General features: G+C 43.9%; 2 protein-coding genes across 3 annotated transcripts in view; one reads left to right on the top strand and one right to left on the bottom strand.

The window, feature by feature from the left end:
* Positions 1–1,274: 1,274 nt before the first annotated feature.
* Positions 1,275–10,673, bottom strand: MRPL30 (mitochondrial ribosomal protein L30). Of its 2 annotated transcripts, XM_083168517.1 has the most exons (6): positions 10,520–10,672; positions 9,085–9,153; positions 6,008–6,091; positions 2,399–2,545; positions 1,781–1,854; positions 1,275–1,455 (listed from the first exon to the last, which is right to left on the bottom strand). In XM_083168517.1, exons 2-6 carry the CDS (start codon positions 9,133–9,135, stop codon positions 1,323–1,325), a joined length of 489 nt encoding a protein of 162 aa, XP_083024643.1. In that variant the 5' UTR covers positions 9,136–9,153; positions 10,520–10,672; the 3' UTR covers positions 1,275–1,322. The 2 variants fall into 2 exon arrangements, with proteins under 2 accessions (XP_083024643.1, XP_083024644.1); XM_083168518.1 differs by lacking the exon at positions 6,008–6,091 and having other exon boundaries at positions 10,520–10,673.
* Positions 10,606–23,472, top strand: part of MITD1 (microtubule interacting and trafficking domain containing 1) — a 24,987-nt gene continuing 12,120 nt past the window's right edge. Inside the window, exons 1-3 of the mRNA XM_083168512.1 lie at positions 10,606–11,000; positions 16,617–16,718; positions 22,698–22,834. Of these exons, the coding sequence (XP_083024638.1) occupies positions 10,862–11,000; positions 16,617–16,718; positions 22,698–22,834 (378 nt within the window). The 5' untranslated portion in view covers positions 10,606–10,861. The remainder of the gene's footprint in view (positions 11,001–16,616; positions 16,719–22,697; positions 22,835–23,472) is intronic.

Genomic DNA, 23,472 nt, shown 5'->3' with positions numbered 1-23,472 from the left:
GCAGGTACTGGTTGGCTGGCTGGCTGGCGAGCGAGAACGTGTCCTTTATCCAGCACCACATACGGAGGACCACGGCCACGGTGCTGCTGCACTCCCTGCTGCCCCTGGGTGAGCTGAGCTGTGTCCTGTTACCCTTCCCCTGGTCACCCGTACAGTGCTCACGCTGGCGGTCGGCCAGCATTGATTATGACATAGCCGGTGCTAGCGCGGCCCGTGGCCAAGCAAGGGTGAACAGCGGCAGCCCAGCCGGGGTGGGGAAGCGGCCAGGTCTGGACTGGCCCACCGGGAAATTACCCGGTTTCCCAATCCGACCCTGAAAGGCTCTGTATACCCTGTGGGGCAGCAAACACTTCAGCAAGATCGGGCTGCCGTACAGTGTGGCTATTTTCACACTGAATTGTCTAGGTCAGGGATGGGGAACCTCTAGCTACCAGCTGCTGTTCAACTACACATCCCAGCATGCCCTGCTACAGTTTTACTATTTGGCCATGCTAAAACTCTTGCAGGGCCTGCTGGGCTGTGTAGTTTAACAACAGCTGGGAGCCAAATGTTCCCCATCACTGGTCTAGATGAACAAATTAATCTGAAATTTAATTTACCCCAGACAGCTAATGCCCTAAAGTATCAGATTTAAAAACAAGCTCCCAATTCCAATATCCAAATTAACTATAGTTGGATATTTAAGTATACAAAAGAATGCGTAATTTCAAATCCTGATACTTTCTTAAATGTACACATTTGCACAGCTTTACAAATATTCTGTTATTTTGTATTCTCTCTAGTTCTTAACAAATCTTAAAATTTGCTAAATCTTAAAATTTGCTAAATCTTAAAATTTGCTAAAATCAATTCCCAAGTGTCAAATAAATCACTAATTTGACATGTTCATTATTACATTTTGTATCTAGGTTATAGATGAAAGAAGGAGACATGTTTAGACAAATCACTCCAAAATAAAATATACTAGTTTGTCAGTGTGTTTACAAAAGTAAAGGGTTATGGGTACCACCTTTCCCCCTCCTGTAAATGACTACCCTTATACCATGGTGCGTTGGAAAGTGCAGGTGTGTGTGTGTATGTGTTACTGCGCCTGTCCATAGCACTACAGTAGAGCTCTATGAAAGCTGCCGATTGGAATGGATGGACTTCAAGTTCTTGAATGAGCAGCACAGATAAAGAAGAGGTTGTCCTATAGGGAATAACCTATTTTTATTTTTACTAAACCAATTTTAAAATCTCTAAGTTTATAATTAGCACAACATACTTTACATATGTTCTGTACAAAATGATTTATTTTACAAATTTCAAAGAAAGAACATGAACTATGATTCATCTGATTTTATATGAGCTGGCTGCAACTTTTTACGAATCACCAATTGTCCCCTGCTATTCAGGTAAGTGTCAGACATATCTTCCTCAGTTGGAAGCCCATACGGCAATATCAGAGGCCGAACCCTGTGAAAAGGACAAAATCATGTTACGGATACGTAATATCTATGCTGTATCTTCATCATCTTAAACATTTGTGACTTCCAAACATAGGAATGGGCAAGAGAGTGAGAGTGCAACCAACAAAATTCAGTGCAGTAAAAACATGTGTGAAAGGCTGATTATAGAGTTCAGTTTCAATAGTTTCAGTTTCAATAGTTTCAGATATCAATCAAGTTATATCAAGAAATGGAAAGTTCTGTACATTTGTTACTTCTCCAAGACGATTTCCTACTAGAACAGCTGATTTTAGGTGGCACATACTAAAGCATAAAAATAAATTTGCACAAACCTTACTAAGTGCTTGATAACTTTAAGCCGTTTGTTGACGGATGGGATGTTCTTGTGTACAACTGGCTTGTGCGCCTAGAAACAGTATTTAAGTATTCAATGAGCGGGCACCCAAAATAAAAATAAACAAACAATGGAGGGAGAGTAGGAGACAAGGGAACATGGATAGTTCTAGGACAAGAGGGCCTTGCCTGTGAGAGATTACATATGCACAGGAAGGGATACATGGAGTAGGGGTAGGCAAAGTGAAGGAGTGATGGGAACACAGGAAAGTTTTAGAACCGACCATTAGCAGAAGGGTGGTGCTGAGGTGAAGGTCTGAGGAGAAGCAGAAGAGAGACTGCAGACATAGATGAAGCTAGAAACGTCTGTGTGTGCGTACATGTGTGTGTGTGTGTGTGTGGGGGGGGGGTCTTTGTATGTGTAGGTGAGGAGTCTGACCTGGATTCTGAAGGATTTAGGGAGAGGCATATGGCAGGAGAAGAAAATGAGATGAGCAACATTGTTATAATAGAGTGAAGAGGTGAGGAAGCCAGATATACCAAAAAAACGTTTTTTGCTACAAATAATAATAATCATAATACTTTTTTTTTGTGGGGGGAGGGGGGGGGGCGGTTACCTTTTCAAGTTTGAGACGGTCTATAACTTCCTTCTCCCAGTACGGTCTTCCCAACCACGATCGTATCCTAGTGACAAGATGTAACTTGTGTGCTTGATTGGGATTTCCCCCATACTTCTCATGGTCTTCTGGTTTTGGCTGAAAGGTCTAAATAGCAAAATACAGAATAGCATTTTCGGTACTCTTTACTTAGAACGGCGCCCGCGATTGTCATCGCGGGTAAAAAATCGCGGCCATCGCATGCACTAAAATAATGGGTGCGACGCGATGCCCGCGATTTCCCATAGGGAACAATGTTAAAAGTCTCAATGGACGCGATTTTACTGTTCAATGCCTCAATGCTCGCGATTTTTCCATAGGAAACAATGTTAAATGGGCCACAGAGCCCTAATAGACCCCCTGAAGTTTGAAATGGCCCCCACAATTGTTAACGCCACCCCACGATCAACGGGAACCCGAAGTGTGTCGAGCGCAGCGAGCCCACGAGGGGCGGCGGTACGCGTCCTCCGACCTTTTCATACCCCCACTATCCACATCGGCTAGTTGAGAATAGAATAGTGTGGCGAGCGCTGCGAGCCACAAGCGTGGCGAGCCCCGCGAGGGGACGCGGATACCTGTGAAGCCCGCGAAGGGACGCGTTTTCCTGTGAAGGTATCCGCGTGCGCTCGCCACGCTTCGGGCTCGGCTCGCTGCGCTCGCCACACTATTCTATTCTCAACTCCACGCCGACGTGGATAGTGGGGGTATGAAAAGGTCGGAGGACGCGTACCGCCGCCCCTCGCGGGCTCACTGTGCTCGCCACGCTTCGGGTTCACGTTGATCGTGGGGTAGCGTTAACAATTGTGGGGGCCATTTCAGACTTCAGGGGGACTATTTGGGCTCTGTGGCCCATTTAACATTGTTTCCTATGTAAAAATCGCGAGCATTGAGGCACTGAACACTAAAATCGCGTCCATTGAGACTTTTAACATTGATCCCTATGGGAAATCGCGGCATCGCGTCGCACCCGTTTTTTTAGTGCATGCGATGGTCGCCGTGCTAAGTAAAGAGTACCTCATTTTCAATATGCAAAAAATCATATGCATTTACTATAATTATATATATATATATATATCCATCCCTTTGGAGCAGCACTTCCTTAGCTTGAGATAACTGTTAAAGGGTGCCCACCAGATCCCTTGCTCGGTCTCACAATATCACTTCCACGTGGTGGCACTCCAGATAAAAAACGTCTCACACCGCAGGGTTACAACAACGTTTCGAGGTCTTTACTATTCACCTCTTCATCAGGTCACACAAATACATATAAAAACATAACGACATTTATACTCACAGATCACCAGTGCACGCCTCCCGGTCCCGGAGTTCCCGCCGGCGCTGTCCGTCTCCGTCATCAACGTGCGTCACACTGCGTCATTCCGCACGGACGTAGACCCGGTGCACACGCCGCGCGGCATCCGTTTCCATGGAAACCTGAGATAACAAAAACGTACTAGCTTTAATACATATAATATGAAAAAAACACCATGCTACAAGCCAAGAAAAAAATAAAAAGTCAATAGCAGACATTTTAGCCATCATGCAGAATAAATGATTATAGGCATAATTTTGTAATTTATATAGCACATGTCTGGTTATATTATGACCAATCAGCACCTCTTATTTTAGTGTATTAAGGATATATATACATAATCACATAGCCCAAAAACTACAATGTAAAGGTTATAAATAGCAATTAGGTTTACGCTGCTATTTATAACCTTTACATTGTAGTTTTTGGGTTATGTGATTATGTATATATATCCTTAATACACTAAAATAAGAGGTGCTGATTGGTCATAATATAACCAGACATGTGCTATATTAATTACAAAATTATGCCTATAATCATTTATTCTGCATGATGGCTAAAATGTCTGCTATTGACTTTTTATTTTTTTCTTGGCTTGTAGCATGGTGTTTTTTTCATATTATATGTATTAAAGCTAGTACGTTTTTGTTATCTCAGGTTTCCATGGAAACGGATGCCGCGCGGCGTGTGCGCCGGGTCTACGTCCGTGCGGAATGACGCAGTGTGACGCACATTGATGACGGAGACGGACAGCGCCGGCGGGAACTCCGGGACCGGGAGGCGTGCACTGGTGATCTGTGAGTATAAATGTCGTTATGTTTTTATATGTATTTGTGTGACCTGATGAAGAGGTGAATAGTAAAGACCTCGAAACGTTGTTGTAACCCTGCGGTGTGAGACGTTTTTTATCTGGAGTGCCATCACGTGGAAGTGAGATTATATATATATATATAATCTGCATCAAAAAAATAGATGCCCCACCTTTCTAACTACAACAAAATTGCTACCTAGGTAGCAAAGATGTGGTGTGAGGTGGTTCAGCAAGCAGCTACTGTAGGGAGGGAGTAACACCCTAAATAGGGTTATAGATAAAGAAAAGTAGCGCTAGTATGCCAATGAGCATTAAATGATAAACATTTTATTGTGCACTTTAATTATTGTGCAATTTTAATACTAATAAAAATTTAACTAGTTAAAAACAACAGTATGAGGCCACTGGCATCTGTAAGTGCTAATAGCTACAGGTCATCCATTCCTATTTAGATCGCCTGGTATTGGTATGGGGATTCTTGCCAAGTATACAGAGTCTCTGGTGAGCTCTCCAAATAAAGGTCCACCTGGGGAATTGATCCAACTTTAGGATGGCATTGCAGCTGTCCTACAGACAGGGAAATGCGTAAAGCTGGCCACACATCAGACCAACTTTGATTTACACAATTTCACTGAATGTTTTTGTCCATTCTCCTGAGTTTGTGAGCAAATAGCTTATTGGCATTTGCCCCCATACAGTACCAGACTTTCAGTCCAATCAACCAACTAGTTGGATGGTTGGAGGAAAGTTGGTGTGATGTGTGGCCAGCATTAGGCCCTTTATATTGCCACTGCCATCTTGCACAGCACTACTGCACTTTATGCCATCTGGACCAGTCGCAGTCATCTCAACATCATCAAGTGGGACTCTGTTTACTTCACTACCACCCAGGAGGATACAGCTGCAATGCCATCCTAAAGTTGGACCAATTCCCCAGGTGGACTCTATTGCTAATTATACCATCTTTATTCCGAGAGATGACAAACAATTAGTATGTAACGTTTAGTTTGACATTTGCTACCTGTGGAATGATGCAAATTATGTGTATTACTAGTAAGCCCGCTGGAAGCAAAAGCTTTGCATGCAAGTCTGCTACCTTCTGTGTTTGTGCATGTGTGAGAAAGAGATGTACTTTCACTCCCTGCCAGCAGACGGCAGTGATTCTGAGACTCACGGACACCAGACACTAACCAAAAATGTGGGTTCATACAAAATCTGCTTGATTTCTCTGATGATCTGATCTATATGAATATGTATCAAGCAATCCATGCTACTGTTCTATAAGTATGCATCCTCATTATTTCTTTATGTACTATTGTCATGATACTTGCGCCACTTATCTTTTTTATTTTTTGGGGGTTTCATTCATAACTGGATGCAACAATAGCTTATGAAAATCAACCGAAAAGAACAGTCATTTTTATTATTTTTCTTTGCAAATTCTTACCTCCTCAGGAACACGAGACTTTGTGAACTTATGGCGGAACCAGCCAGTCCCCACCAGTGACAAGGCGGGGTGCTCTGTCAAAATCTGAATATCAAATTTAGTTAAATTAAGAATCGCCCAGAGACATTTAAATGCTAACCATTTCCCTACTACTACTATGACACTGTAGCAACTGTTAATATGGGCCAAACGTAATAGGGTGTGGGAATCAGAAACAGGAGGTTTTGGAACAGTTTCCCCATTTTTTTAAAGCAGCAATCATTTACACTGGTTGATTTTGCCAAGTAATCATTTATCATATATTCATTTGGACACAAACAAGCAGTTATTGAGCTTGTTTTTATTCATTTTTTTAATGTCTGTAGTAATTTGTCCTATAGTTTTCAATAACTGACAATTTAACCCAGAAAATACTCTTTTGGAAAGGATCCACTATTGGGTACAGCATTATTTAAATCAGTTTTGAATGCTCATCATCAATAACAGGGATTTAAGTTTTTTTTATAATTTTGTGCTCCTGATCATGAATGTGCCATGCTTATTTTACAGTTGGCTCTACTTTTTGAGATATACATAGGTCTTTAACTATTAACATTGTTTAATTTAATTTGTCAGAAATATTAAAGATTTTTTTATTTTGTATTTTTGTTGCGGGCAGTCCCTCTGCATACTCCAACAGTAATCAGCCATCATTTGATGATGCCACCTACCTTGATATCCCTTGACAGGAAAAATATCAAACTGAGTTTAATGTAATAATTTGTCAAGTAATGCGAATGTTATATATAATTTGGACTGTACACTTTGTGCGATTTGAACTACTTGCTATTTGAACTGCCCCAGATTTTTGACTACACTACAATAGTCAATTACAGCGTACATGCGTTGTAGTTCAAAAATACCTGTCTGCACACTTTTTTGCCTTGCGATATGGAATACGAGGGAGCGCGCATCACATCGCAAGACAAAATAAACATGGTGCGATTTGAACTATACAGTGCGATTATTGTACTTTTTAGTTAAAATTGCATTGTGTGTGTGGGCTCCTTTAGTCCACAACATGCTAAAATGTTTCGACAAAGTAGGTGCCAACACGAGTATTTAAGTACATTTTTTGCTCAACCATTTAGATCACTTCCCGTCCAATCTAGGTGATTTAAGCAAAGAAAAGGGAGAATCAGGATATTGAGGTATGCAATAAAGATATCAAGGAAGGAATTACACGATGGACGATTACTGTTAAGGTGCCCATACGCGTCCCGATACTGACGTACTTTTTGTGCTAATATTGCATCGCATTGCATGTGTTGTGCATGCGATGCAATAAAAAGACAGTACAAAAAGTATGTGCAGCACATACTTTTTGTACTATGCGATGAGATGCCGCAGGAGCGCGCATCTCAAAGCACACATCGCATCGGCAGTATTGGGACGTGTATGGGCACCATATTCAATGCGGTCGGCGAGCGAGTTAAATGACGGGGATCGCCAAAAACAAGCGACCCTCGCCATTCAAACTCTACGCCGGCCACTCACCCTATTCACTGTTCCAGGGGAAACCTCGCTGTAAGAGGACGCTACGATTCCCCCAAACAGCAAGGCTTGCAGCTAATGCAGGGAGCCCGCTGCATTTAGCCGCCGCGCAAGCCATTTCCACACCGCTGCAAAAACCCAGCGGTGTGGAAACGGCGTGTGCAGGGGGTCAGTTAAATACTGTCACAGTTTGCAAAAGTCATTGAATATACCCCTTAGGGGGAAATTTACTAAGATGGGAATTAGACTTTACATGTGATGTTGCTACGGGCAACCAATCAGAATCTACTTCTTTATTAAGCAGCCTCTAGAACAGTGATGGCTAAACTTGACACCAGCTGTTGTTTAACTACACATGCCAGCATGCCCTGCTACAGTTTTACTATTTAGCCATGCTAAAACTGATGCAGGGCATGCTGGGATGTGTAGTTCAACAACAGCTGGAGTGTCAAGGTTAGCCATCACTGCTCTAGAAGATAGTAGACATAATCTGATTGTCTGCCCATAGCAACATCACATGTGAATTCTTATTCCCATCTCAGCAAAGTTCCCCCTTAATTTACACAAAAATCACCAATCTCTGAATGACAAGGAACATTTTACTCTACCCTCGCCATTCAAACTCCACGCCGGCCACTCACCCTATTCACTGTTCCAGGGGAACAGATGTAACTTGTGCAGAGAGAATTAGATTGGGGTGGGGTTTTATATTGTAGTGTAAAAATAAAGCAGTCAGTATTTCCCCTGCACAGAAACAAAATATGTAATCTAAATTTATCTGCACGTTACACCTCCCCCTGCAGTGCACATGGTTTTGTCCATTTGAGAAGGAATTTGCCTTTGCGAGTGAACCAGAATAACCCCCATAGTACACAGGCCAAAAAAAAACAAATTGAGTAAAATTTTCGGTACTTATGTAGTATCTGGGCGCCCGATTTAGAAATCGGGTCGGATCGGGCACATCGCATCGCATGCGACCAAATCGGATGCGATGCGATGCGATGGACCCGATTTTTCCATATGATTCAATGTTAAAATGGTCTGAGTCCATTTTAACATAGAATTCAATAGGAAAAAGGGGTCCTGTTCCTTGCCCCACTATCCAAGTGGGCATGGAGTTGGATATAAACCTGTGGCGAGCGTAGCGAGCCACCGAGCCCTGCGAGGGGACACAGAATACCGTTCGCTCGCCACGCTTCGGGCGCGGTGGCTCGCTACAGGTTTATATCCAACTCCATGCCCACTTGGATAGTAGGGGTATGAAAAGGACCCCTTTTTCCCATTGAATTCCATGTTAAAATGGACTCAGTCCATTTTAACATTGAATCCTATGGGAAAATCGGGTCATCGCATCGCATCGCATGCAATATGGTCGCATGCGATATCGCATCGCACTGATTGTATGCCTTAAGTTAAGGCATACAATCAAAAAATCGGGCGCCCAGATACTACATAAGTACCAAATTTTCCTTGTCATTCAGAGATTGGTGATTTTTGTGTGTGACAATGTAACATCCCCTTTGTTATGACATGGTAATGCTTACCCTCAGTCCCAGCGCTCCTTTCCGCACAACACTGCAGCAAGCCAGCACCATTCTCCACTATCTTCTTCCCTGCAACACAGATAAAATCCAGAGATAGCAACATTTAGGAATTAGAAATATACAGCACTATCTGATGGAGGTCTCCAGACAAACCATAATAATTTGCTGAAATATTAAACTTTGATCGTATGCTTATTCCTAACATTTTATATCGAAGTTATGAGTTATGAGTCGACTAATGGAGATAGGGGGAAACCATGTCCATCAGGAGATCTGCCGGGAGAGTACCACAGATGGTAAGGGACAGAGGTCACAGCTTCAGCATTCCCACACAGAGAAGCCTGTACACTTGGATTGGCCCATTAGCGGATATTGGGGTCACAAGCAAACACCAGCTGGGGTCAGTTCCTGTTCCCAGAGCCGGAGAGTTCAGTACACCTGGATCTCTTATGGATCCGATCTGCAGTGCTGCAATCCCAGCTCTGTACTTCACTGAGTGACAGCTAAGCCGGAGCGGCATAGAAGGGCAGCTGAGTTGCGGCTCAGCTGCCAAATACTGTGAAGGCAGCAGCCTGCAGCTCAGTGACTGGCTGGTATCGCAAGCTGTTAGAGGGAAGCGGAAGGAGGGCTCGCAGGCAGCATGTGGAGCAAGACTGCTTGGAGGACTTGGCTCTCCTGTTTGTGCACAGTATAGTATATTGTGACTGCCACCTGCAAGTAAAGGTGCCCATACATTGAGTGATGTGCTACATACTTTTTGTACTAGATCACTTTGAATATAGTACAAGAAGCATGCAATGTGCTACAGCAGCGTGTCAGTGTGTGAGATGCATACTGACCTGACAGTCAGGTTACGGGGAAAAAAATACAGACGCCGGCATCCCCTCCTCAACTACTACCCCCCCCCCCCCACACACACACACACACAGTCTTACCATAACTTCCCTTAAGTGCCTAATCCTAAATTCTTCCCTCCCTGCAGTCTAACCCTTACCTTCCCCTTTAACCCTAAACCCCTACCATCAATCCCCAGACTTAAACTTGTGGTCCCCTGCATACAAGCAATTGGGATTCTGGCTCCAGCAACCTGATTGCTGTTGGGATTCTGGCATCAGTGTTGGTATAGTGAACAGTGGCATCTTGACTGCCCCATATATAGAGAGATATAGCAGCGCTCATTGTTGAAGCACCAATCACCACATGCGACTTCCGTGGTGATTGGTGCAAGCCCATCACCATACACAAGCGTCTAATTCACGATCATGGCGCATATAAACGCAGTGATGTCCCAGTGTTGTCATCCTCCCCAGTGCCTGTTCCTACTGCTTCTATAGGACTGTGCTACAAGGGCACAGACCCTAGCAGTTCACACAATGTAAGGGTGTAATGCCAGGAAGGGGATTATGCATAACCATAATGGAGTGCTATGGGATACCTGCACAGGACTGAAGGTCACCGCGCCCGCTCCTTGCACTCCCCGCTGCTGGCGTCCGGCAGTGTGGGCTCAGTAATAGTGCGTCATCAGGGCAGCGTCCCCATACACTTCAATGGGAGTAACACGGAGAGTGGAATACGCAGTCTGCGGATGTCTCCAGATGCCGTAGCGCCGGCGCCATATTATCGGAGGGTAAACACTGGTGGTAATAATAAGCCATATCAATAATAAGCAGCAGCAACAGGACGGGAGTAAGACGCGGTGCATAGAGCTGCGTGTGTCCGGGTGGGTGTCGCGCTGTATGCACCGAGGACCGCCACATAGTGATCCCACGCTCCCGGTATGTCCGCGCTGACCGGTGTGGAGACCTCGGCAGGGGTAGTGCTCAGGCGGGCAGTGGAGCTGGACGGGAGCGGCCGCTACCAGGATAGTCTGGTTTGCTACCAGGAAGGCATCCAGCTACTGCTACAGGTCCTCAAGGGTCAGTGCATTATTATTACTTCCTGTATAGTCCCTCTGCGCAGTACAGAGCAAGTGTAAACCCTCATACTTGGAGCTTTATCTTTGCCACATGTACTACTAAGCCTTGGAGAGTGATAAAGTGTAGGGATAAACTACCAATCAGCCAAATCATTTCCTTTTTTAATCCCAGACAGTAATATCACAGGAGCTGATTGGCCGGTACTTTATCTCTCCTTCCAAGGCTTAGTTCATCTGCCCCATTGTCTTGTCACTTTGAACAGAAACGTACCTAGTTCTTACTATTGGGAAAAATTTACTAAAATGTGTATTCTACTTCACATGTGATGTTGCTATGGGCAACCAATCAGAATCTACTTATTTATTTAGCACCCTCTAGAACAGTGGTTCCCAACCTGGGTTACTGGTACCCCTGGGGGTACTCTGCAGACCAGTTGGGGGTACTTGAAAATATTATTGGTAATGCGGAAGATGAAAAAAAGTCTTTTGATGGCAGAAGAAGAAGACCCAATGCTATGGAGAAGAACCATGTTGGGGCACTTATGATTCTGTCTTCAGCGTCATCAGCATCTCATTGTGCTTTTGCCTGACCAGCAATCCAATGGGAGCTACCCATGCTGCCCTCAGACATCAGCGATCATCTGCCCTGCACTGACACGGATGGAAGAAGCAGCGGCATTAATCCTTCAGGTGTAAGTGGGAACCCTGGAGACAATACACAACCAGCGGCCAGACACGGAAGGGCACGATTCCTGTCCGCTACTCCTTAATATAAGGATACGCATACCGCTCACTTCCACTCCACCTGTAAGTACTGTATATATTTTAAATTGAGAGGAGGGGTACTCATCAATAAAATGCCTAATCAAGGGGTACGGGAGAGAAAAAAGGTTGAGAACCACTGCTCTAGAAGATAGTAGACAGGATCTGATTGGTTGCCCATAGCAACATCACATGTGAAGTAGAATACACATCTTAGTAAATTTAACCCTATTGTCTCGGTAGCAACTAGTTCCCCTTTGCCGAAAGGACCCTATGATGTCATCGTACCGTGTGACAACAAGCATCATGGTGTAGAGCAGGGTAAGAGATTACCTTAAAATACTAGCCGGAGGGCTTGCTCCTTCACTATCCACACCACCACGGATTGCCTTTAGTAGCCACCGTGCCTGAAGCGTGGCGAGCGTCCGTTTGGGTCCCTGTTCCGACCTTGCCCTTCCTCTCCTCCCCAGGTCCTTATGGCGATGGGGAACTAGTCACAACCCTATTGTCTCTTCTAGCTCAGCTCCCCCTTTCCTCAAACACGCCCTGATCTCATGGTTAAGACTAGATCCTAGTGGACTAAGAGATCCCTGACATCACAAGCACATGACATGGCACAATGGTGAGGAGCAAAGTACGAACATGGGAGCACAAATCTACCCTTGTGGCCTCGCTCCGCTCACCACCTGGTTGCTACTTGCTAGATAGTGACAGTGCTAGGCTACCAACCTTGCTCCTCTTCTTGGCACCCTGGCATTGAATGTCATGTGATCAGAGCTCCTTTAGCCACTAGTATCTAGCAACGATCCTCGTCCCACCCCTTAAGAAACCCCCCCTGCAACCAGACATTTTCTCACACTTTGATGACCAGCTCAAGGCGGCACCTTTCTAGGATACAGGCTGCATACATTCTTACCCTTATTACCAAATACAGGTGCCAGGAGGCCTGGATGGTATTGCTAACTAGTCCCATTGTGTGTGTGTGTGTGTGTGTCTCTCTCGCTCTCTTTCTATGGTCACCTTCACACCCTCCATTTCTTCAGCATCAGTGACTTTGTCCTCTTCTGTTTCTGTATCAATGTACTGTATGCTTTCATGTGAAAATCATTTCATAAGATTATGCAAAAAGCACTGAGCTTGATGCATGGTGGCAATCTTTGGTCTTTGGTCACAAGCATGATTATATAGGGCCTGATTTAAAGTGGTTTTGAAATAGGGCTTTATTCTGGTTCACTCGCAGAGGCAAATTCATTATCAAATGGACAAAACCATGTGCACTGCAGGTGGGGCAAATGTTACTTGTGCAGAGAGTTAGATTTGGGTGGGGTTTGTACTTCAAAGTGAGATCTATATTGCAGTGTAGAAATAAAGCAGCCAGTATTTACCCTACACAGAAACAAATTGTCGCCCAAATCTAATTCTCTCTGCACAAGTTACACCCCTGCCCCACCTACAGTGCACATGGTTCTGCCCATTTGAGAAGGAATTTGCCTCTGCGAGTGAACTAGAATAAGGGCCATAGTGTGAGACCACTGTCAATTGCTTTGCTCCAATGGAATCCCTTCTATAGTAGTGCACTGTGCTACCAACCACTGTCATGTGCAGTCTCATATAACAATATAACAATTGTTTTCTATCAATCACAGTTGAATACCAGCAATGGCAGTGCCTAAAATAACTACCTAGTTACTTCCACATGTGGTGTGTCCTTTGGGTGTAGTATGGCAGTCCGACGGGGGATCCCGATGTTAGAATCCCGACTGCCGGTGCTGCGCTCGCCACAGGTTCTATTCTCCCTCTATGGGGGTCGTGGACTTGTAGGGGCTTGCGAATGGTTGTTACACAGTAACATCCATTCGCAGAGCAGGGGGAACCTCCCACATCTTTCGATGTCCGCCAGAAACAGTATTATAACGAGGTGACGGGGAACAACCACTGAGTTCAGGCATAAAACCCCTTTCTGATAATTTTTTTTGCGATACCAGATCAAAAAAGCATCCCCCTCCAGGAGACAAGCCCAATATCCATCAAGGCGGGGCGGCCACTACAAGAAGAAGGAAAGGCAGGAATAAGAAGCCTTAAGATTCAGTAATAAATCTATCTAGTTAACAATTATCATCTGCAGAGATTCGATCGGTCTTTCATTTGTGCCAACCTGTGATCACTTTAAATTTGGTAGAAAACTTAATTTAAAAGAATACTTTGGTGAGAATAAAGCTACAACAATGATGCCAATTTTCAAACAACCTAGTATGTTTGATCCGGTTAGCATAAATCTCAGTGTTAAAACATATTTACACCTAACTGAGACTATGGCCAGTATTCAATGCTCCCAATTCTCTGTTTTTTTTTTCGGCGAATCGGGCTGTTTTCACTCCTTTAAATACCAGCACTCCCCTTATCAACACTGATAGATTTGATCATTTACAGCCTTCATAATGCAAGGCCTTGAGAACACTGATGGCCAATGACTCTGGTCTTCAAATAGGCCAATAAAGGATCTGGTGGTTCAGGACTGGTCTAACTATAATCGTGAGATTTTACGACAATTTAGCGTGTATATCAACCTCATATCAGCCTAGAGACACTGATTCGCTTCACTTTTGATTTTAATTGTTTTGAGGTTCATTTTTGGGATGTCACGATTTATCGTGAGGTTCATGGCTTGGGAACTAAACTTTCGGAAGGCTACGGACAAAAATTCTCTATTACATGCCACTAGTCGCCATCCTCCACATCTAAAAGAAAATCTCCCTATATTCCATTTTCTGTTTTGGTTTTCGCTTCTTCCCATAAGTGGTTTCTTCTTGACCGATTGCCCTATGGGGTGTCTACGTTCTGTTAGTGTCGTGCCGCTTCATTGGCGGGCACGCATACTTTTTAAATATTATATTGTGTGTACACGTTTAGCGACATTTGTCAGTCAGTTGTCCAGGAGATCTTTGCAGGATTGTCAGCGCTCTCCCACCTGTGGGGGTATGCTCTGGGATGTCCCCATTGTTAATACTCCCAGCGTATCTTATGGAAGAAAGAGAAAACCGGGTTTTTGTACTTACCGATAAATCCCTTTCTTTGAGTCCATAGGATACGCTGGACGCCCATCCTACGCTTTTCTTCCAGCAACTGGTAGGTGTTCTTATGTGTGCCTAAGTACAATTTTTGCCTGTAGTCATGGTGTGTACATGTGTGTTTCTGTGGTTCTGTTGTATATCCTCCGTCATGCTGCTTTCAGACCGCATAACTGGCTTTGACCCTGTAATTGAAAACGTTTCCAAAAACAGGTCTGCCAGATAAAACCCCTTTCACACCGCAGCTCTTAAACGGTATATTACCGTTTAAGTGCCGATTTTTTTTACACTGGCAGACCCGTTTTTGGAAACTTTCCAAATACAGGGTCAAAGCCAGTGCAGCCTTCAGCCCTCCCCTCCGAGCAGCTCCCCCCGCCCCCCCGCGTGCGTGTCGACACCCCCCCCCCCCCCCCCCCCCCGTGTCGACCTACCCCCCGTGCAGCCGGTACCTCCGTTGTGGATCCCGGCACTGCAGTTGAGTATGGTCGGAAGCACTTATGAAAAAAAAGTGTCTTTCAGAAAATGGCTGCCCCATAGGAAAACCTGTTTAAAAAAACTTTCTTTCGTATGGGGGCAGCCATTTTCCAAAAGTCGCGGGAGGGGGCGCGGGGCGGCTCCAGTGCTGTGAATATTTAATGAGCGCTCATTAAATATTCACTGCGCTGAATTTAGGACCCAGCTCATTGGCTGGGTCCTAAATACCGTTTCAGAGCCGATTTTGAGCCTAAAATACCGGTTCTGAAACGGGTAGGACCCTGCATTTTAACCGGTTAGAAAAAACGGTATTTTCTAACCGGTTAAGTGGTCCTGCACCTTTCAGACCGCACAGATTACCGTTTTAAAACGGTAAAAAAACGGCAATATACCGTTTACAAAGTGCGGTCTGAAAGGGGCATTAGTGTTCGTATTGCCGTCTCTGCTTGGGCACAGTTTCATACCTGGTCTGGGGGAGGGTATAGAGGGGAAGGAGCCAATCACACACTGATAAATTTGAAGTGCCGGCTCCACCAATCACACATCTATACCTGATTGTTAATACTCCCAGTGTATCTTATGGACTCAGAGAAAGGGATTTATCGGTAAGTACCAAAGTCCTGTTCTTTCTACACAGACATCACTTGAATATAATCATAACAGTGTATAGAGATCACAGTATCACCAGTACTGAAAACAATTGGTAAGCAGAAAAAAAAGTTTTAAAATTCACAAAAATAAGAATAATCCCCTCTTATCAAAGACACCCCTGAGCACCATTAATACACGTTCCCCCTCTTCCCTGCAATGTTTCAATGCGGATCTTTCTGACATCATCATTGCCCTGCAGTAAGGGGAGGGCTTTCAGGTAGTAGCAGTGTTGTAAGATGAGTTCCACTCTTAGAAGTGTTTACATAAATAATGTATGTATGTTTATGAGTCTAGACCAGGGATGGGGAACCTTTGGCCCTCCAGATGTTGTTGAACTACACATCCCAGCATGGCCTGCTACAGTTTTGCATTTGGCCATGCTAAAACTGTTGCAAAGCATGCTGGGATGTGTAGTTCAACAACAGCTTGAGGGCCGGAGGTTCCCCATCCCTGGTCTAGGTTATATAAATGTAGTAAATAATTTGCATATACAGTAAGAAGTGTGTTCTGATATGATACATAACACATCCATTTGCTTTATATGTTAAGATGATCTGTCTTCTATTATAGATATGTGCAGGATACATTTAACTGTTTCTTTTATGCTAACAAGGAATCCTCTGCACAGAGCATCACATGGTATTTTAATCTGCTTCTTGCAGGCACTAAAGATGAAACCAAGAAGGCTCACTACAGACAGAAGCTCAGAAGTTACATGGACCGAGCTGAGCAAATTAAACATCATGTAATAAAGGAGCAGGAAGGTGAATTTGTTTATTTCTGCTATACATAATTATACTTTATACCAGTGCAGGTTATTTGTGTGCGGCCTATCTTTAGAACAATGAGAAAGGCGTGGGTGTGGAATTTTCCAGTCAGTACATCTCTTCAGGAGGGAGCGGCGTGACTGCTTAACAGGTCTCCTCAAACCCAAATACAATCTGTAAAGGCAGAAGTGAGCAATGCTACACCACCCACTCATTCTTGATTCACAGCATGCTCATTAGATTAGGCCTATTTCACTGAAGCAGAGACACATTGGGTAACATTTTACAAATAGAAGATATTTCGTGGATAAAAAATCCTCTTTACATGTAGGAAGATGTATCAACTTGTTTTTGCACTTGAAGAGGGGGACTTTTTTTCAGCTCCAAACTGCTTCTTTTAAGATGTCTGTTTTGCATCAATTAAATATTTCTAATTACATAAGTCAGGGTTGCCGACCCTCCCGGAATTTGCGGGAGTCTCCCGAAAATCGGGTCCCCACTCCCAGCCCCCGGAAGGATGGGCAACCCTCCCGGAATCAGGGGGACCCCCACTGAGGCCCCCCCCCCCCCCAATCGCGGCATTTAAATGCCGCAATCCGCGGGTCTCAGAGGAGGGGGCCGAGCTAAAATGGTACAATCGTGTCATTTTAGCCCCGCCCCCTCCATGGAGATCAGTTATTTCGGCTATTTGCCGTAATGGGGGTGGGGCTTAATGACGTCACCATTAAGCCCCGCCCCCAAACTCGTAATGAAATATTCCTCTCCGGGCTTCTCCCGGAGAGGATTTTTTGCAAGTCGGCAACCCTGACATAAGTGGAAGAGAAAGCAGAGATTGCTGCTGCTCAACCTGTTGGCCTGCCGAGGATCTGGGGAGACAGCTACCATTGCACATCCACAGTCTATAATCAGGTTTGGCCAAACTGTGTCCCTTCAGCTGTTGTGAAACTACACATCCCAGCATGCTTTGCCATAGTTTTACCATTCCCTAATAGCAAGACTGTGGCAAGGCATGATGGAACTTGTAGTTTCACAACAGCTGGAGGGCCATAGTTGGGTCATGCCTGGTTCTCCCTGTCCTTTGCTCCACCATTCTATAAGTGACCTGTATACTACTGTATAATCACATAAAAACTGAGTGTGACATCCTCAGTGACCAGCAGAGGCTACTAAAGGTCCATTATACACATCAGTGATTGATAAAGTACAGAAATATCCACTGAAACCCTAAAATAAACTAAAGTTCTATACCACTGCACAAATTACATACAAACTATAAAAACCAAGTGTGATATCCTCAATGACCAGCAGAGGGTACTGAAAAGGTGCATTCTACATACAAGTGACCTAATAAAGTATAGGGATATTTCCTGAAACCCTGTAATACGTTGGACCTATATACTACTAAAAATTTGAGCGCAATACCCTCAATAATCAACCAGCAGAGGGCACTAAAGGTCCATTATATATAAAAACGATCAAGAAAATACAGGAATTTTTCCTTGAGACCTTATAAATAAATTGGACCCGCAAACCATAATTAATGTACCCCATATTCTGTAAAAGGTATATGTGATTTACCCTGTGGGGATTCTTTACCGTACAAGAACAATATCACTGGCCATAACACAACAAGCATCTTTCAAGTGGACTTCTGTGCAATTTTAATACACTCATTTATTTTCTTTGAGCACACTAAGGGGGAAATTTACTAAGATGTGAAATACACTTCATAGGTCATGTTACTATGGGCAACCAATCAGATCCTGTCTACTATCTCCTAGAGAAGGCATGTCCAACGTTGACCCTCCAGATGTTTTGAAACTACACATCCCAGCATGCTTTGCAATAGTTTTAGCATTCTCTAATAGCAAAACTGTGGCAAAGCATGCTGGGATGTGTAGTTTCACAACATCTGGAGGGCCAACATTGGACATGACTGCCCTAGAGGTTGAAAATAAATAAGTAGCTTTAGATTGGTTGCCCATAGCAACATGACCTGTGAAATGTATTTCACATCTTAGTAAATTTCCCCCTAAGTGTCTACGTGTTTGTATGTTAATGTTTTTAACTTTATTTTTCACTGTGATTTCAACTTTCTATATAAAGTAATGTAGGAAATATTAACGAAAAATCTATTAAAAGTTATATTTTATTGTAGTATTGATTACTAGTGTGTTCTCCACACAGTCCCTTTTCCTCTTTTTTTGAAAACGATATCTTCTTCCTGTCTGATGCGCCACTGCCCTGCTATATAGAAGCCAGCGGTAGTGGCCAGGAGTCCCTGTCACTAATTCCTTTATTTCTATCAATACGTTGAGTATGTTACCACAGCTCTTTCTATCAGTAAATATATTTTGTCAGTATGATGGTTGATGTTTTAGAATGGGTAGGTGCTGGAGACCTGACAAATGACCGGTCACATATATTAGTTAATTTTAACCCTTGAGTGCCAATGTTGCTGTGAGAGGTCCTTTAACCCCTTCCTGACAGAGCTAGTTTTTGCGTTCCTGACAAATCTGACATGTCTCACTTAAGTGGGGATAACTTTTTTTTGCTTTTACTTATCCCAGTGATTTTGAGATTTGTTTTTTCGTGACACATTGTACTTCAAATTAGTGGTAAATTTGGGTCGATACAGTCTGTGTTTTTTTGTGAAAAATACCAAAATGTCGTGAAAAAATGGAAAATTTAGCGATTTGCAAAATGTTAAATTTTCTGCTTGTGAGACAAATAATCATACCACTCAAAATAGTTAATAACTAACATAGACCATATGTCTACTTTATGTTGCCATCATTATTTCAACTTCCTTTTAATTTTTTTGGACACTAGGAGGCTTCAAATATGAATAGCAAATTCTCAAATTTTCAAGAAAATTTCAAACACTGATTTTTTTAGGGACCAGTTCAGTTCTGATGTGACTTTGAGGGACTTGTATGTGAGACACCCCCATAAATGATGCCATTTCAAAAACTGCACCCCTCACAGTATTCAAAACAGCATTTTGGAAGTTTGTTAACCCTTTAGGTGTTTCACAGGAATTTAAACAAAGTGTAGGTGAAATTTCAAAATTTCATTTTTTTTGCAGATTTGCAAATTTAATACATTTTTCTAAGGAACACAGTACATTTTACTAGAGAAATGTGACTAAAAATTGATTCCCCCAATTCTTTGGTTTTCATAAATATCCTATATGTGGCCCTAGTGTGCACGGTGACCAAACCACAGGCTTCATAATAGAAGGAGCACCTACTTGATTTTGGAGCCTCCTTTTTATGAGATTATTTTTTAGGAACCATGTAGGTTTCTAGGCACCATAAGATGCTAAAAGTTAGGTACCCCCCCACAAGTGACCCCATTTTGCAAACTACACCCTTCAGGGAATTCATCTAGGGGTATAGTGTACATTTCAAACCCCCAGGGGTTTCACCAATTGTGGTACAACTGGGCAGTGAAAATGAAAAAAATAAATTTTTCATTTTCACAGCTCAGTTGTATCAAAATTGGTGAAACTCCTGGGGGTTTGAAATGTACACTATACCCCTTGATGAATTCCCTGAAGGGTGTAGTTTGCAAAATGGGGTCACTTGTGGGGGGGTTCCACTGTATGGGTGTTTCGGGGGTCATTCAACCAGAATCTGTGCTGCAAAATCCAAAAATCACTCCTTCCCTTCTGAGTCCTGCCATGCACCCAACTGGTATTTTTTGGTCACACATGAGGCATTGCCGTACTCGGGAGAAATTGGGGCACAGATTTTGGGGTGCTTTGTCTCCTTCATTCCTTGTGAAAATGAAAAATTTTGAGCCAGATCTGCATTTTTGTGTAAAAAAATGTAATTTTTTACACAAAAATGCAGTTCTGGCTCAAAATTTTTTATTTTCACAAGGAATGAAGGAGACAAAGCACCCCAAAATCTGTGCCCCAATTTCTCCCGAGTACGGCAATGCCTCACGTTTGACCAAAAAATACCAGTTGGGTGCATGGCAGGACTCAGAAGGGAAGGAGTGATTTTTGGTGGCGGAATGAATGGTGGGTGCTATGTCGCATTAGCAAGACCCCCGAAGCACCAATACAGTGGAACCCCCCCACAAGTGACCCCATTTTGCAAACTACACCCTTCAGGGAATTCATCTAGGGGTATAGTGTACATTTCAAACCCCCAGGGGTTTCACCAATTGTGGTACAACTGGGCAGTGAAAATGAAAAAAATAAATTTTTCATTTTCACAGCTCAGTTGTATCAAAATGGGTGAAACCCCGGGGGGTTTGAAATGTACACTATACCCCTTGATGAATTCCCTGAAGGGTGTAGTTTGCAAAATGGGGTCACTTGTGGGGGGGTTCCACTGTATGGGTGTTTCGGGGGTCATTCAACCAGAATCTGTGCTGCAAAATCCAAAAATCACTCCTTCCCTTCTGAGTCCTGCCATGCACCCAACTGGTATTTTTTGGTCACACGTGAGGCATTGCCGTACTCGGGAGAAATTGGGGCACAGATTTTGGGGTGCTTTGTCTCCTTCATTCCTTGTGAAAATGAAAAATTTTGAGCCAGATCTGCATTTTTGTGTAAAAAAATGTAATTTTTTACACAAAAATGCAGTTCTGGCTCAAAATTTTTTATTTTCACAAGGAATGAAGGAGACAAAGCACCCCAAAATCTGTGCCCCAATTTCTCCCGAGTACGGCAATGCCTCACGTGTGACCAAAAAATACCAGTTGGGTGCATGGCAGGACTCAGAAGGGAAGGAGTGATTTTTGGTGGCGGAATGAATGGTGGGTGCTATGTCGCATTAGCAAGACCCCCGAAGCACCAATACAGTGGAACCCCACCACAAGTGACCCCATTTTAGTCACCAGCTTTGGGAGGGGGGCTGGCGCTGCGGCTGGCGGGGGGGTGGGAGGGGTGCTGGCGCTGCGGCAGCCGGGTGGGTGGGAGGGAGGGGGGCTGCCGGGTGGGAGGGGGGGGGGGGGCTGGCGATCGGTGGGGTATATACACACACACACACACACACACACACACACACATATATATATATATATATATATATATATATATATATATATATATGTGTATATATATATATATTTATATATATACATATATATACACACACATATATATATATATATATATATATATATATATATATATATATGTGTGTGTGTGTATATATGTATATATATATATATATATATATATATATATATATATATATACATATATTTTCAGTGCATATATTTTATTTTACAACTTTTTCAGCAGCTTGATGCTGCTGCTGCTGCTGCGGGGGGGAGGGGGGAGGAGGGCAGCGCTGCGTGCGCTCCAGACGCTCCGGGGGAGCCGTGGGAGCCGCTGCTGCTGCCGGGTGAGTGTCCGGCGGGTGCGAGGGGTGGGCTGCACATCGGTGGTGATCGGTGCTGTACCTGACAGCACCGATCACCACCGATCCCTGTGTTACCGAGCGGCTTAGCCGCCGGTAACACAGGAAACGCTGTGAATGGCTGTTCAGATTTGAACAGCCAATCACAGCGATCGCCGACCGGGGGGGGCACCCCTGCCCCCCCTGGGCGGCGAGGGGGGATGTCTGCTGTCAGGGACAGCAGACATCACCTAACTGTCACTGCGTCTCTAGACGCAGTGACAGTTAGAAGTCATGACGTACATTTATGCCATGTGTCGGGAAGTACCTCCCGGCCATGACGTAAATGTACGTCAAATGTCGGGAAGGGGTTAAAACATTCGTTAAAAATGCTAGTGCCGTTCACAGCGACGGTTCCTTTTTTGGGTGCAATATTTAACTTCAATAAATTTACTTGGTTGTATTTGTATATATATTTATACTAAATGCTGATATTTTGAGCATCACTCACCGCAACGTTCATGGGAAAAAAGTCACCTTTTACTACCAAAAATCATACACTGTCCAATGTTGATCTCTGTGATAAATATGAACTAACACGTGACTTTGCTCGCAGAGGGAAAATATCACAAACAAATCAAGATTGTAGAAAATGCAACAGGTTATAGCTATGAGAATTTATTCAAGCCATATGTGGATGAGATGCTCACAGAGGTGTGGGTGGAGGACCCGTACATCCGGCATACACATCAAGTAAGTGTGCGAGATTTACCATCAGCCAGGACTTGCTAGCAAACGTTTTAAGTAGGCAGATTTATAAATCCAATTGTGAAAGAAACTGCACTAGTACTATAGAATATAATGTAGGCAGATACTACAAGGGCTGCTGGCTATGGACAGTCTTCTTACACTTTACCTATTATATAAAGGCATATATTCAATGCCGTGGGCGAGCGGTGACTGCGAGCAGGACTTTTTGCTCGCAGTCACCGCTCACCCTGTCAGTATTCAACTGACCCCCCCTCATTCGCAAATTCCCCCTCGCTCCGTTTTTTGAGCGAGGGGGAATTTGCGAATGTGCCTCCAAAAGCTGCGAGAGCCGAGGCTAATTACAGCGAGTTTGCTGCACTAGCCGCGGCTCTCGCAGTTTAGGGGAATCCTCGCAGTTCTGTGACTGCGAGGATTCCCCCGGAACGTTGCATAGTGCGAGCGGCCGGCGCGGGGGTTAAACTGCGAGGATCACTGGTTTTCTGTGATCCTCGCAGTTTAACCCCCTCGCCGGCCGCTCGCACCGGCATTGAATACTGCACAGAGTGTGAATTGATTCAATGTCATTCATGTCCAAATATACTGGTATCAGAATTAGCGCCCAACAAAATTAACCCTACGGT

The sequence above is a fragment of the Crinia signifera genome, chromosome 2 (genome assembly GCF_055691185.1).
Source record: "Crinia signifera chromosome 2, ASM5569118v1, whole genome shotgun sequence".
Lineage (NCBI taxonomy): Eukaryota > Metazoa > Chordata > Amphibia > Anura > Myobatrachidae > Crinia > Crinia signifera.
Note: the sequence above shows the minus strand (reverse complement) of the source record. Positions and strands in the feature narration are given on the sequence as shown.